General features: G+C 41.9%; 1 protein-coding gene across 1 annotated transcript in view; it reads left to right on the top strand.

Moving 5' to 3' along the window:
- The window catches only part of LOC309555874 (alcohol dehydrogenase 1-like), a 56,090-nt gene that overhangs the window by 243 nt on the left and 38,629 nt on the right, over positions 1 to 17,218 (top strand). The window contains exons 2-4 of the mRNA XM_082258042.1: positions 4,280 to 4,381; positions 5,037 to 5,178; positions 5,885 to 5,972. Coding sequence (XP_082114168.1) covers positions 4,280 to 4,381; positions 5,037 to 5,178; positions 5,885 to 5,972 — 332 coding nt within the window. The remainder of the gene's footprint in view (positions 1 to 4,279; positions 4,382 to 5,036; positions 5,179 to 5,884; positions 5,973 to 17,218) is intronic.

The raw sequence follows: 17,218 nt of genomic DNA, 5'->3' as shown, positions 1-17,218 counted from the left end.
AAATGTGATGTAAGATTTTTTGCTTTATTTATAACATTTTTGGAAATCCAGTCACATTCGCAATGACTGTATATTTATTACACTATCCCTGCAACATTTGCCATAAGCATAAAGCATTAAATGTGATGTCAGTAAATGTTCAAACCAGTGAGTTTGTGTTAAACCCAGTTAAACCTAGTAATAAACCCACAGACAAAAATGTATTATATTGCAGCTTGTCTATTCTTTGATGTGATGGCTGCATTCGTTTTCTTTTTTGCTTTATTTTCCAATGGTAATTCTGCCAGTACGTCTGTTATTTTCTAATTTTCCTTTAACACACCAAGCTGTTCAGCAAAAGTGGCAATTAGAGGATTTAGACAAACTATTTAACATTGACAAAGGTGCTTACAATGGTCAGCTTTTATTCATTCGTTGTAAAACCCTCGTCCCAAAGAGAAAAAAAACTGCTGCTGTAAATACTTAAAAATTATTGTCTGGAGTTTGACTTTAATTTGTTAATTAAATTCATCTAAATCTTCTAGTGCATCCAAAACTACCCTCTCCCCAGATTGGCAAAAATGCTATCCAAAGGTGTCCCTGTTACTCTCCAGTTAAGTGGAGACACCCTAAGTCAGAAAATGTGGTACTGGTTAGATCACCAGGTGCAAATAAAAGAAAAATAAATCTTAATAATTAGCACAAAATATAGAATATTTTGTTATGGCTTTCCTTGGAGATATAAGATAATTCACAAAACTTCTGTTATATATTTTGCCATTGGAATTTTTTTCTATTTGTATAGAAAGATTGCATTACCTAATTCATAAACTAGATTATCTTGCATATTTTGTTTGCAGCATTTTAGCACTTCTATAAATAGAGCCATTTGACATTTGAAACAAAGGCTTTTTTTTATAATCAGGTTAGGTTTTTAAATACAGTAAGATACAAACAGGTATCACAAAGGAAATAAATCAACAATGTGCTCGCATAAGTCACCACTGGCATGTATATTCAATGGCATAATACAGTACAAAGAATAACTGGTTGTGAGGAGCACCCTTCACAGGTTTGAAAATGGGAAATCCAGGTCATATCAAAACTAGCACACAGTACAATGTCAAGAGGTCACAGACAGAGAAATGCCATCCATTAAAAAGTAGAAAAACAATGCAAAAAGGAGAAAAAAAAAATGACATGGTATTCAGTGACATTAAAGGAATGTGCAGGGAATATGCAGAAATAATGCAGACATTAAAGACATATGCAGGGAATGTCACACTCACATTCCTACTACTGATCTTCTGCATCGTCTTTACAACCATGATCTGTGTTTCTACACATACATTCGGAAAGCCACATACAGTCTCTATTAGAACTACATGTGACAGGGTGACAATGCAGGAGCACAACTGGGAGACAGGAACAGAGTGTTGTCACCCTTTAACAGGAGGCACCTGAACAAAAACCTTCTTGGCTTGATCACCAGATATTATTTTACTGCAAAATCTGCAGATTAAAAAAGATTGAAATGTATTTGTAAAAATTACATGAATGAGTGGCAATTCAAAAACACAGAGCTTTAAAGTGGTTCCAAAGCCTGAAGGTTTTTTTTTTTACCTTAATGCATTCGCTGCATTCTCTGAGAAGAGGTAGATAGAGGCTGCTCTGTGTAAAATCATTGTACAGAGCAGGTACAGTATCTCACAAAGGTGAGTACACCCCTCACATTTTTGTAGGTATTTTAATATATCTTTTCATGTGACAGCACTGAAGAAATGACACTTTGCTAGAATGTAAAGTAGTGAGTGTACAGCTTGTATAACAGTGTAAATTTGCTGTCCCCTCAAAATAACTCAACACACAGCTATTAATGTCTAAACCGCTGGCAACAAAAGTGAGCACACTCCTAAGTGAAAATGTCCAAATTGGGCCAAAAGTGTAAATATTTTGTGTGGCCACCATTATTTTCCAGTACTGACTTAACCCTCTTGGGCATGAAGTTCACCAGAGCTTCACAGGTTGCCACTGGAGTCCTCTTCCACTCCTCCTTGACGACATCACAGAGCTGGTGGATGTTAGAGACCTTGCGCTCCTCCACCTTTCTTTTGAGGATGCCCCACAGATGCTCAATAGGGTTTAGGTCTGGAGACATGCTTGGCCAGTCCATCACCTCTACCCTCAGCTTCTTTAGCAAGGCAGTAGTCATATTGGAGGTGTGTTTGGGGTCGTTATGTTGGAATACTGCCCTGCAGCCCAGTCTCCGAAGGAAGGAGATCGTGTTCTGCTTTAGTGTGTCACAGTACATGTTGGCATTCATGATTCCCTCAATGAACTGCAGCTCCCCAGTGCCAGAAGCACTCATGCAGCCCCAGAGCATGACACCCCCACCACCATGCTTGATTGTAGGCAAGACAGACTTGTATTTGTATTCCTCACCTGGTTGCCGCCACACAAGCATGACACCATCTAAACCAAATACGTTTATCTTGGTCTCGTCAGACCACTGGACATGGTTCCAGTAATCCATGTCCCTAGTCTGCTTGTCTTTAGCAAATTGTTTGCGGCTTTCTTGTGCATCATCTTTAGAAGAGGCTTCCTTCTGGGATGACAGCAATGCAGACCAATTTGATGCAGTGTGCGGCGTATCATCTGAGAACTGACAGGCTGATCCCCCCACCCCTTCAACCTCAGCAGCAATGCTGGCAGCACCCATACGTCTATTTACTAAAGACAACCTCTGGATATGACGCTGAGCACCTACACTCAACTTCTTTGGTTGACCATGACAAGGCGTGTTCTGAGTGGAACCTGTCCTGTATGCTTTATGGTCTTGGCCATCATGCTGCAGCTCAGTTTCAGGGTCTTGGCAATCTTCTTATGGCCTAGGCCATCTTTATGTAGAGTAACAATTCTTTTTTTTGAGAGCTTCAGAGAGTTCTTTGCCATGAGGTGCCATGTTGAACTTCCATGTTGAACTACAATTCCTCCTGATGCGCATAAGTTGGCCTCCTTGAATATTGCGCAACCAGGTAGGATGGCTGCCATTTATTATTGATAAATAACCTTTTCCTTCTGTGGGTTTAAAATAACCTTTTGTAGACAGAAGGTCATCTTTTCTATAAATAGTTAAATCTAAGAAATTATGGTACTGGTGCTATTCTAATAAGCCAATTTAATATTATTATTGTTGTTGTTAAGATGATCAATAAACTGATCAAGTGAATGTTCAGAGCCCTCCCAGATAAATTACAGATCATCAATGAACCTCCTGTAAATGCGTAGCTCAGGTCTAGGTCTACAAAAAAAAAATCTATTCCCCCACTCCGCCATAAAAAAATTGACAAGGCTGGGAGCGAACAAACAAAAGTCTAATGATTTTTGTAAAAATATCTTTTGAACATGGGGTAATTCATCCCTCTGACTAAGTGCCCAATTCAGAGCCAGCAGAGCATCCTCGTGCTATATAATAGTATACAGTGACGATACGTCCACTGTTACTAAGTATGTAGACTTCTCATCACACAGCTTAATATCTTCCAGTGCAACTAGTACATTCTTAGTGTCTTTTAAATAGGCTCTAGTCCTTAAGACACTAGGCTCTAAAAACTTGTCAAAATATTTTCCTAGTCTCGCTGATACTGATCCTATTTCATTTACAATGGGACAGGCTGGGGGACAAGTCAAATTTTTATGTTGTTTTGGCAGAGTGTATATTATGGGAACTCTGCATACACTTGGGACCAAATATTTTTTCTCTTTTTTGTTTACTACATATGTTTTATAACCATAATCTACTAGATGTTTCAATTGGTCTTTTTAGGCCAATGTGGGGTCTTTAGATCATTTTGTGTATGCACATTCATCTGAGAGCATTTCTATTATCTGTTGATGACACAATTCTTTATCAAGAATAACCACACCACCTCCTTTATCTGCAGGCCTCACTATAATTTATTTTCGTGTTCCAAGAGATTCAATACCTTCTCTAATATGCCTTTGATTTAAACCTCTTTTTGGTAAAATCAATTCCAAATCCCACAGTACCAAGTTTTTGAACACTTCTGATTTTATTCTACAAGACCTTTGCTTTCAGGCTATTCATAATGTTGTAAGTGCCTTTAATATATAATATATGTGCATTTTTGTATGTGTGAAAACAAAAAGGGCTATGGCAACAAAAGGGCTGAAAATAGCTCTTTCCATCATTGTAGCAAATAAACCCACCAATGTCTTGTAGTATCATAAAACAGCACCTGTGCTGATCTCATTAGTTGAATGTATGTTTTGTTTATAGGTTATAAAATGCAAAGCAGCTGTGGCTTGGGCCCCAAATCAGCCACTGTCAATTGAGGAAATCGAGGTGCAACCACCAAAAGCAGAAGAAGTTCGGATTAAGGTAAAATTTTATCTTTTTTTACATTTTTTAATCTGTTATCTATGTTTATCTAGTGATCTGTTTTTAGTGCTGAAAACATGTAGTAAGATTTGTAGCTGGACCTTCTTTTACCATCACTGGACTTCCTACTGTGCAGTGCACTCCCTATTTTGAACCATTATCCAACCATAGCTGCTAAAATACAAATTTGTTCTCTGATTTGCCACTGGAAGGTGGAGTGTGGGCTCAAAGGACTCTAATTTTATCCTCCCCTGAACCCTCCTGATTCTTTTCACTTTCTGTAGTGGAACAACCCTCACTCCTAAACACATACACACACTCAGCATCCTTCTCTTTATCCAAGTTCATGATTTTTTTATGGCCCACTGCTATGTCTTTCTCTGTTGAAAGACCAGAGCAAAGCTGCTTTGGAGATAAATAATGTGGGATGTTTGTTTTTTTTTGTTTTGTTTTTTTGTTTTTTTACAGCATTGGGACCATCTCACTACCTTTTAAATGAGCCCCAAAGAGATCCAACATTTGCTCATAAATCTATTTTCATCCATAGCTCTGTAGTAATGCTGTTAGCCATACACTGGAAATGTATAGTACATTCATATGGTAATCAATTTTGTTTTTTTGTTATATTTTTCCAAATTCTATTTATTATCCTTAGATGGTAAGCACCGGAATATGTCGGACAGATGACCATGCAATCCATGGTGATTTTCCAGGGTTGAATTTTCCTGTTATTTTTGGCCACGAAGGAGCTGGAATAATTGAAAGTGTTGGAAAAGGAGTAACTGGATTAAAACCAGGTATTGGCTACTCCTTCTGTTGCATTATGATACACATCAGAATGGAGGAGGAGCCTAGGGGAACCTGCCCATGGTTCTGAGGTGTATTATGACAGATAGCTGGAATCTCTCCCCATCAGCTGGCTGTCACAATAATAAAGTGGGTGATCACTGCACCTGGGATCCAGGGCACCTCGCAGAAGACATGGGGCAGGTGCCCTGGGTGCCCCACACTAGAACACCCATGCAAGGTACAATAGTAGGGCCCAGTGTTGAAACTTTTTTGGGCACTGGGCTCCAGGACTCCAGCTCGGATCCACAGGACAAAGGATTTGGACAGTCCCGTGGAATGTAGAACGGTTCCGAGGTATGCACTGCCAAGTTGGTTTTCTCATACACTGCCAAGCATCTAGCCTTTTCAAAAGGATGTTAGCAAAGATAGACCCCATACTTCTGTAATGGCAGGTGTATTTTAAATAGACTGATTTAATCTAAACAATACCTAGGGGTAAAGGCTAGTTGCCTTATTTTACCTGCTGTATATATTACATTTTGATGCCAGTGCATTAAAGCTTGAACAGTATGTTACAATATATTGTCAGGTACAATTTAATGAAGGACAATATTTACTCTAAAAGTTCATGATGAACATAAATTTTTTACATAATAAATGCATTATAGAAAGTAAATAACACATTTTGAAACTTTAATCATTTTCTTGCTTTAGGAGATAAAGTTATTCCACTCTGTCTCCCTCAATGCGGAAAGTGCAGCTCTTGTCTAAATTCACAGAGTAATTATTGCTTGAAATCACAGTAAGTATTCAAGAAACAGCAAACTTTTTTGTGTGTTATTGGGAAGTTGAGTAGATTTTCTGTTAATCGTAATTATTTTAATTTCACAAGGGACTATTGTATAGCTGTTCCACATAGATGCTAAATATGTTGCAGGTCGAAAAAAAATTCTCTTTCTAAATGAATTTGTGAGGAAGGGCTAAAGCATAAATAACACGTGTCAAACACAAGGGGAAAGCCTGAAAAAAGAAAATAAATTCAGCCATTACATTTAAGAATTGGTGAGCTGCAAAATAAATGTTTTGTTATTGGGTTATTGAGGACTCCTTCGAAGGTGGTAAAAACATGAATTATTTAATAAGTGCATTTTACCTTCAGTTGACGCCTTTTTGCCTGCATTGACCTGCTTCAACCCTGCTTTATTCTAATAAACTTGTATAGGAATGCCAAACTCCTTTAAAAGGAAAAAAAGCCCTCTGGTTGCCAGTTATTGCAGTGAGATTAGAAAATCAGAACAGCCCAAAGGAAGTAAACGCTGTATACTGTATGAAAGCACATAGATGATTAAAAACTACATACAAACAGAAACCTTTTAGCACATGGATACATACTCATTCACCTTTCTGAACATGTTACATGTTTAGGTTGTAATATGTAGGGAGAACACATGTGCCACTCTAAGTGCAGTATAAGGATTTATTGATAAAAAATCAGAAGAAAGGTACTCTCAAAGGAATATGTGTAGTGTTGAGCGAACACGGACTGTATTATTCGTGTTCGTACCGAATAATTGGATTTTTTGTACCCGAACACGGACACGGACACTTTACTGTATGTTCGGGTAAAAATCCGTGTTCGGTCGTTTTATTTCCGGGTTTTGCATGCTTTGGCGCTCTTTTCATGGCGGGCTTTCAACAGCCAATCAACAATCGTTTAACTGGTGTGCCTTAAGCCATCCCAGCCATGCCTGCAAATGTCTCAGTAGCTGTGATTGGCCGTCTGAAGCATGTGACCAAGTCTTTATAAGTTCGAGGCAGCCGCAGCGGCGTCATTATGCTGCTTAGATTCAGGGACAGAGCACACATCAACGTGCTGGCTGCTGATTAGGGAAAGATAGGCAGGAAAAAACCATTTGTGTCCGGATAGAATTGAGGGACAGGTCGGAGTGTTTAGGCAGGGCGAGTTGTAGGCATTTTAGGGATAGAGTCTGCTGAATTATATAGGGTCAGTGTCTTCTACAAACTACAATCGATATTGCTGTGTGGGGGGTGGGGTCTGCACTCAATCCTGATCTACGATCTCTTCTCAATCCTGTTAGGGACAGAGTCTGCTGAATTTTAGGGAAACTGTGTTCTACAAACTACAATCGATATTGCTGTGTGGTGTGGGATTGGAGATAGGCAGGTGTCAGTGATCCACATCCATTTTTCTGTGTGTGAGCTGCAGTGAACACAATCTTTTTGGGCTGCAGTGAACACAATCTTTTTGGGCTGCAGTGAACACAATCTTTTTGGGCTGCAGTGAACACAATCTTTTTGGGCTGCAGTGAACACAATCTTTTTGGGCTGCAGTGAACACAATCTTTTTGGGGTGCAGTGAACAAAATCTTTTTGGGGTGCAGTGAACACAATCCTTTTTGGTGTGCAGTGAACACAATCTTTGTGGGGTGCAGTGAACAAAATCCTTTGTGGGGTGCAGTGAACACAATCTTTTTGGGGTGCAGTGAACAAAATCCTTTTTGGGGTGCAGTGAACAACATCCTTTTTGGGGTGCAGTGAACACAATCTTTTTGGGGTGCAGTGAACAAAATCCTTTGTGGGGTGCAGTGAACACAATCTTTTTGGGGTGCAGTGAACACAATCTTTTTGGGGTGGAGTGAACAACATCCTTTTTGGGGTGCAGTGAACAAAATCCTTTTTGGGGTGCAGTGAACAAAATCATTTTTGGGGTGCAGTGAACACAATCTTTTTGGGGTGCAGTGAACACAATCTTTGTGGGGTGCAGTGAACACAATCTTTTTGGGGTGGAGTGAACAACATCCTTTTTGGGGTGCAGTGAACAACATCCTTTTTGGGGTGCAGTGAACACAATCTTTTTGGGGTGCAGTGAACACAATCTTTGTGGGGTACAGTGAACAGAATCTTTGTGGGGTGCAGTGAACACAATCTTTGGGGGGTACAGTGAACACAATCTTTGTGAGGTGCAGTGAACACAATCTTTGTGGGGTGCAGTGAACACAATCATTGTGGGGTGCAGTGAACTCAATCTTTGTGGGGTACAGTGAACACAATCTCATACTGAAGGTTTGAGGGTGCTGCCTGTTCCATACTCCCCCTACTCCTCATCTAGCCTTTTAGGGGTACAAACAATAGTAATTGGGGCCTAGTGTGGTTGTGTACGTGTGATATACATACACTTTTTTGGGATCATATTTTCTATTCCGCTATTTAATCAAAAACCTTTGGGGATCAGTTAAATTGGGGGATAGTCTGTGTTGGTACGTGTGAGAGAGATCCACCTTTCCAAGTTGTTGGGGTTCATCTCATACTTCTGAAGGTTTGAGGGTGCTGCCTGTTCCATACTCCCCCTACTCCTAGCCTTTTAGGGGTACAAACAATAGTAATTGGGGCCTAGTGTGGTTGTGTACGTGTGATATACATACACTTTTTTGGGATCATATTTTCTATTCCGCTATTTAATCAAAAACCTTTGGGGATCAGTTAAATTGGGGGATAGTCTGTGTTGGTACGTGTGAGAGAGATCCACCTTTCCAAGTTGTTGGGGTTCATCTCATACTTCTGAAGGTTTGAGGGTGCTGCCTGTTACATACTCCCCCTACTCCTAGCCTTTTAGGGGTACAAACAATAGTAATTGGGGCCTAGTGTGGTTGTGTACGTGTGATATACATACACTTTTTTGGGATCATATTTTCTATTCCGCTATTTAATCAAAAACCTTTGGGGATCAGTTAAATTGGGGGATAGTCTGTGTTGGTACGTGTGAGAGAGATCCACCTTTCCAAGTTGTTGAGGTTCATCTCATACTTCTGAAGGTTTGAGGGTGCTGCCTGTTCCATACTCCCCCTACTCCTAGCCTTTTAGGGGTACAAACAATAGTAATTGGGGCCTAGTGTGGTTGTGTACGTGTGATATACATACACTTTTTTGGGATCATATTTTCTATTCCGCTATTTAATCAAAAACCTTTGGGGATCAGTTAAATTGGGGGATAGTCTGTGTTGGTACGTGTGAGAGAGATCCACCTTTCCAAGTTGTTGGGGTTCATCTCATACTTCTGAAGGTTTGAGGGTGCTGCCTGTTACATACTCCCCCTACTCCTAGCCTTTTAGGGGTACAAACAATAGTAATTGGGGCCTAGTGTGGTTGTGTACGTGTGATATACATACACTTTTTTGGGATCATATTTTCTATTCCGCTATTTAATCAAAAACCTTTGGGGATCAGTTAAATTGGGGGATAGTCTGTGTTGGTACGTGTGAGAGAGATCCACCTTTCCAAGTTGTTGGGGTTCATCTCATACTTCTGAAGGTTTGAGGGTGCTGCCTGTTCCATACTCCCCCTACTCCTAGCCTTTTAGGGGTACAAACAATAGTAATTGGGGCCTAGTGTGGTTGTGTACGTGTGATATACATACACTTTTTTGGGATCATATTTTCTATTCCGCTATTTAATCAAAAACCTCTGGGGATCAGTTAAATTGGGGGATAGTCTGTGTTGGTACGTGTGAGAGAGATCCACCTTTCCAAGTTGTTGGGGTTCATCTCATACTTCTGAAGGTTTGAGGGTGCTGCCTGTTCCATACCCCCCCTACTCCTCATCTAGCCTTTTAGGGGTACAAACAATAGTAATTGGGGCCTAGTGTGGTTGTGTACGTGCGAGATACATACACTTTTTTTGATCATATTTCCTATTCCGCTATTCAATAAAAACCTTTGAGGATCAATTGAATTGCGGGATAGTCTGTGTCGGTACGTGTGAGAGAGATCCACCTTTCCAAGTTGTTGGGGTTCATCTCATACTTCTGAAGGTTTGAGGGTGCTGCCTGTTCCATACCCCCCCTACTCCTCATCTAGCCTTTTAGGGGTACAAACAATAGTAATTGGGGCCTAGTGTGGTTGTGTACGTGCGAGATACATACACTTTTTTTGATCATATTTCCTATTCCGCTATTCAATAAAAACCTTTGAGGATCAATTGAATTGCGGGATAGTCTGTGTCGGTACGTGTGAGAGAGATCCACCTTTCCAAGTTGTTGGGGTTCATCTCATACTTCTGAAGGTTTGAGGGTGCTGCCTGTTCCATACCCCCCCTACTCCTCATCTAGCCTTTTAGGGGTACAAACAATAGTAATTGGGGCCTAGTGTGGTTGTGTACGTGCGAGATACATACACTTTTTTTGATCATATTTCCTATTCCGCTATTCAATAAAAACCTTTGAGGATCAATTGAATTGCGGGATAGTCTGTGTCGGTACGTGTGAGAGAGATCCACCTTTCCAAGTTGTTGGGGTTCATCTCATACTTCTGAAGGTTTGAGGGTGCTGCCTGTTCCATACCCCCCCTACTCCTCATCTAGCCTTTTAGGGGTACAAACAATAGTAATTGGGGCCTAGTGTGGTTGTGTACGTGCGAGATACATACACTTTTTTTGATCATATTTCCTATTCCGCTATTCAATAAAAACCTTTGAGGATCAATTGAATTGCGGGATAGTCTGTGTCGGTACGTGTGAGAGAGATCCACCTTTCCAAGTTGTTGGGGTTCATCTCATACTTCTGAAGGTTTGAGGGTGCTGCCTGTTCCATACCCCCCCTACTCCTCATCTAGCCTTTTAGGGGTACAAACAATAGTAATTGGGGCCTAGTGTGGTTGTGTACGTGCGAGATACATACACTTTTTTTGATCATATTTCCTATTCCGCTATTCAATAAAAACCTTTGAGGATCAATTGAATTGCGGGATAGTCTGTGTCGGTACGTGTGAGAGAGATCCACCTTTCCAAGTTGTTGGGGTTCATCTCATACTTCTGAAGGTTTGAGGGTGCTGCCTGTTCCATACCCCCCCTACTCCTCATCTAGCCTTTTAGGGGTACAAACAATAGTAATTGGGGCCTAGTGTGGTTGTGTACGTGCGAGATACATACACTTTTTTTGATCATATTTCCTATTCCGCTATTCAATAAAAACCTTTGAGGATCAATTGAATTGCGGGATAGTCTGTGTCGGTACGTGTGAGAGAGATCCACCTTTCCAAGTTGTTGGGGTTCATCTCATACTTCTGAAGGTTTGAGGGTGCTGCCTGTTCCATACTCCCCCTACTCCTCATCTAGCCTTTTAGGGGTACAAACAATAGTAATTGGGGCCTAGTGTGGTTGTGTACGTGTGATATACATACACTTTTTTTGGATCATATTTTCTATTCCGCTATTTAATTTAACTGGGCCTCCATGCGAGACCTGTGTGCCTTGTTGCGCTGTTTTGAGTACTCCACCAACATGGCCAGTGGCAATGACGCCGTTCTCAGCTTAACTATCCCACTTCTATGCCTCCTTGAAAAAACAATTCGGGCGATGATGGAAGAGGATGTGGCACAGGATGAGGAGGAGGAGGAGGATGAAGAGGTAACATTTCCAAGGCTTTCAGGGCAGTCATTCGCAAGGGGCTCCGAGGGTGGGTTCCTGCACACGCAAACGCCAGGGACGCAATTGTCCAGCAGGGGCACAGTTCTGGAGGATGAGGAGGATGAGGAGGAGGAGGAGCTGGAGGAGGAGATGGAACCATGTTCACAGCAGGGTGGCACCCAGGCCAGCTCATGGCCATCACTGGTGCGTGGCTGGGGGGATACAGAGGACACGGACCATACACCTCCCACAGAGGACAGCCTTTCGTTGCCTCTGGGCAGCCTGGCACACATGAGCGATTACATGCTGCAGTGTCTCCACAACGACCGCCGAGTTGCCCACATTCTAACTTGTGCTGATTACTGGGTGGCCACGCTGCTGGATCCCCGTTACAAGGACAACGTACCGTCCTTAATTCACTCACTGGAGCGCGATCGCAAGATGCGCGAGTACAAGCGCACGCTGGTAGACGCCATGCTGCTGGCATTCCCATCTGACAGCGGGGCCACAGTGGAAGCACAAGGCAGAGGAGGAGGAGGAGGAGGTCGCCAACGCAACCAGGGCACCGCCAGCACCTCAGAAGGCAGGGTTAGCATGGCCGAAATGTGGAAAAGCTTTGTCAGCACGCCACAACAAACAGCAGCACCAGCAGCTCAGATGGAACGTCTTAGCAGGAGGCAGCATTTTACCAACATGGTGGAGCAGTATGTGTGCACACGCCTACATGTAGTGAATGACGGGTCTGCCCCCTTCAACTTCTGGGTCTCCAAATTGGGCACATGGCCTGAGCTTGCCCTTTACGCCTTGGAGGTGCTGGCGTGCCCTGCAGCCAGTGTATTATCTGAACGGGTATTTAGCACGGCTGGGGGCGTTATAACAGACAAGCGCAGCCGCCTGTCCAGAGACAATGTGGACAAGCTCACGTTCATTAAAATGAACCAGGCATGGATCCCACGGGACTTTTCCGTACCTTATGCAGAATAGCAATGGATACCGACCTTACCCACCCATTGTTCCATTTTTGCTCTTTCTCACTCTTTTGGGGTGTACCCTCATTTAAAATTTGTGAAAAGAAGCAGTGTTGGCTACCTCGTCCTCCTCCTCAGGGCCAGATTAATGTAGGGGCTATTGGAGCTGCAGCTCCAGGCCCCTACCTTTTATATAGGCCCCGGGTTGGCCATATTCACTGTTACCGCTCTTCTGTCACTTGTAAACACAGAAGTCTGGCTTCTATGCTCGCTTCCCCAGGCAGCACCCTCAGAACCTCCCCACACAGCGTGAAGGCCGGACAAGGAGGGACAGTTGGCGATGCATGGATGTGTTTATGGGCTTCAGAGACAGCATCCCATGTTGAATTAGGCATGCATGGCTGCACCCTTCCTCCTCTGGGTGCATGGCAAGGCACGGCCCTAAGGCCCTTCAAAATCCTCAGCACCAAGCCCATGATGCTGTTAATCCGGCCCTGGTCCTCCTCCACCGCCGCTTCCACCTACACCGCCCATAGGTGTGCGCAGCCTATTGCATTAAGGTGTGCACCCCAAAGTTGAAATACACATGCATGTGTTTGCCAGCAGGGAGAGTAATGTATCGGGGCCATGTACCTGTAGGCAAGGAGAAATAGAGCAGAGCAGGTCCCAGGGAGATCTTTCCCATCTCCTCACTGGCAATGCTATGTGCCCTAGGTGATTAGGGTGTGCCCAGGCACACCCAGCACACCCTGTGCGCACGCCTATGTCACCGCCACATCCACCACCACCTTAACCTCCCTCCTACTCCATATGGGCCTCGTCCTTCAGAGATGAAGAAGAACATTGTTTTATTTTTCTGTTTTTTTTTGTTGTTTTAAGTTATTTCCCTATCCACATTTGTTTGCAGAGCACTTGCCATGCTCTTAATTACGTTTTGCTGCCATTTGCAGCACTCTAGCCCTTTCCTTTGGTGTTTTAGAGCCATTTTAGTGCCTTAAAGTTCGGGTCCCCATTGACTTCAATGGGGTTCGGTGTCCGGGAAAAGTTCGGTAAAAGTCCGGGACACGGACCCGGACTTTTTTTTAAAGTTCGGCCGAACCCGTCGAACACGGACATCTAGGTGTTCGCTCAACCCTAAATATGTGTAATAGGCATGAGAATGTCCATGTATGTGAGATGGGTCCATCAATCGGGTGTCATGATCAGGATGGCTCGAGCGGTCTCGATCCTCAGAATGTGAACCGATGGTTGTCGGTACTTCCTGCTCGTTGGAACGCACTACGGGCCTCCCGCCATCACTTCCGGGTATGACATAATAGCGCTGGCGACGTGTTCTCGGAGCATGAGCTCCTTCTTCAGGCCGATAAAGTGCCATATTGGATGTGGGACTTATATAGGGCAGAAGTCCGGGACAACTGGGTCCTAAGACCAACCAAGTCGGCCGGACCTGCGACTACAACATGGAAGTAACTAATTGTGAAAATAGCAATTACAAATGCAAAAACGCTAAACCTAATCCTTATTGATATGCATTTAAATTATATATACTAAATGTACTAAGCTATACTGAGATATAAATACAAAATATATACATAAAACTAAGGGGGAAAAAACGAATCCTATTTTAAAAATTATATATTACAAGCCATACGCACACTGGTTGGAAAAAATGAAAATAAATCAATTAAAATAAACTGCATCAAATAAAATAAATTAAATAAAATTACATTGGAATTACAATACAAATAATAATTATGAAGAGTAAGGATATGAATTGTATTCATATTGTAATTCCAATGTAATTTTATTTAATTTATTTTAATTGATTCAGTTTATTTTAATTGATTTATTTTCATTTTTTCCAACCAGTGCGCATATGGCTTGTAATATATGATTTTTAAAATAGGATTCATTTTTTCCCCCTTAGTTTTATGTATGTATTTTGCATTTATATCTCAGTATAGCTTAGTACATTTAGTATATATAATTTAAATGCATATCAATAAGGATTAGGTTTAGCGTTTTTGCATTTGTAATTGCTATTTTCACAATTAGTTACTTCCATGTTGTAGTCGTAGGTCCGGCCGACTTGGTTGGTCTTAGGACCCAGTTGTCCCGGACTTCTGCCCTATATAAGTCCCACATCCAATATGGCGCTTTATCGGCCTGAAGAAGGAGCGCATGCTCCGAGAAAGCGTCACCGGCGCTATTAAGTTATCATGTCATACCCAGAAGTGACGGCGGGAGGCCCGTAGTGCGTTCCAACGAGCAGGAAGTACCGACAACCATCGGTTCACATTCTGAGGATCGAGACCGCTCGAGCCATCCTGATCATGACACCGGATTGATGGACCCATCTCACATACATGGACATTCTCATGCATATTCCTACATATTCCTACATTATACATATTCCTTTGTGAGTACCTTTCTTCTGATTTTTTATCAATAAATCCTTATACTGCACTTAGAGTGGCACCTGTGTTCTCCCTACAGTTGCACCCAAGTCTCTTCTACTTGTCATCAGTGCAGCCTACAGAGTGCGTTTTTTGGATTTTATATATGGATCATATATGGACCTGATATATGGACTATTATGGACTATATATTATGGATTGCTTATTGCCTGTGCCCTATATCTGTTCTCTGCCTTCTAGGTCCCTAGTGTGGAACCTGTGAGGTCTTTTTTTTTCTCCTTTTGCGCCAGATTTTTTATCTTAGGTTGTAACATGTTCAGCATCAGACCCCTCTCTCCCTGATCTCCCCCTTCTTGTGACAGTGAGCCAGGGATCTTTCCCCACACTTGTTGTCACAATTCAAAGAGAGCTCAGCTGTGCATGGCTCTGCCCACCCGGCCACGTCATTGATTCACAGTTAACTGTGAATCAATGAACTTCAAGTACCGACAGCCTTTGTGGCTGTTGGCTTGTAGCTCTTAGTGAACTACGAGGGCACTGTTAAGTGCTCTAGGTAGTTCATTGAGCTTCCTGCCATTCTGTAACTGCCTACCTGTATCGAAGGTACAAGCAGACAGCTACACAGAGAGTATGCAGGACCGTGGCATTAACGTGGGTGCAATGCTTTACAGGCTCCTAATAAAAAATAAATAAATGCATATTTTTTTTACCTGCAAAGAATGTATAGAAGAAAAATAAAAAAAACAAACCCAGTTTTTGATTGAAATGGACATTTTAATTATTTGGGATCAGTTTTATTCTTATTTTTTAGGTTGTTAAGTTTGTGGTGTGTTTTGGTACTATTTAAAATTAGTGGCACTGCAATGCACGTAACATGAGTTAATGTGGGTTACAGTAATGCACACATTACCGCAATACACTGCAATACAATATCATGATTTGGCCTTAGAAGTCACAGCCTAATTTTGTTTTAGCTTAACTAAATTGAAAAACAGACATGTTATATTATGCAGCTTACTAGCCGATAGATGCAGTGGCTACATTTGTTTTTATTCTCAGGTTTAAATATAGAAAATACCTGTTGATCTTGCCAAAAATGCAGTGTTCCTGCCCCTACTAATGATTGGTCATACATGGAATGATTTTAAATATAATTGTATTTTTAAAAGATTTACTGTATGATTGAAAATATGATCAGAATATTGAAAATAATGTTCAATATGCCATACACTTTACAATTATATTAATTCCTAAGTCAAAGAAGCAAGGGGATTGCCAGTCACTACTTGCCAACCAGCCAGCAACCAAGCGAATAAACCTGTCTAACAGTATGCGTTAAAAACAGGGGTTTATTTGCACACATTTGCAAATACATGCGTAAGCTGCAGGAGACGGCAAGGCACCCTGATATCTGCAGACCCTAACTCTACCTTTAAAGAGTGGGAACAACAAAGGGTACCGTGTGATGAGGCCCATACCCCTAGATATGTATACAAAAATAAAAGGACAGAAAAAAGTGGGGCTTTGCGGGCCGGTGGGAGGAGAAGGATCACATCAAAACCAACATATTAAAAATTTAACATTTTATTGAATTTGTTGAAGTTAACAAATATGAGCTATCATGCACATATCAATGTGGATACAATACATATACAAAAAATTAAAAACAATTTCATCAGAGTCATAAGATAGAAATACAGCCCATAAAGGGAAAACCAAAGCCTGTATGGGATAGATGGTAGGTCTCAGATGGAGAGCCTTCAATGTAGGTCCCCAGCAAACCTTTAAAGAGTCTCCACAGTGGGAGCAGATGTATTCTAATAGATAGATGGAGGACAGGTGACTGGAGGAAGCCCACCCCTTCTTAAAGGCACAGGGTAACACTGAACACCCAGCATATTGCACAATGGCAGCAAAGGTGTCAGTGCGTTGCCTGACCAATAAAAACGACAATACAAAAAGTGGTCACCTCCCCCCCCCCCCTATAACTGGTCTTGACAGTAAGGAGCACTGGAAGGGAAAACACAGGTCAAACAAGCAAGGGGATTTCCTTGGCTTCTTTGACCTGCGTTTGCCCTTCCAAAGCTCCTTACTGTCAGAACCAGTTATTGGTGGGGGAGGTGACCACTTTTTGTTTTGTCGTATATTGATTCCTACAATCAGATTTCTATTACAGATGGCTTAGAATAATTTCAATGAAAACTAATCAGTTGTGCTTGAAATCGATAAAATAACCCAATATT

Source organism: Pelophylax lessonae (assembly GCF_965119305.1).
Source record: "Pelophylax lessonae genome assembly, chromosome: 1".
Lineage (NCBI taxonomy): Eukaryota > Metazoa > Chordata > Amphibia > Anura > Ranidae > Pelophylax > Pelophylax lessonae.
The sequence above is the reverse complement of the archived record's forward strand: the minus strand, read 5'-3'. Positions and strand labels throughout refer to the sequence as shown.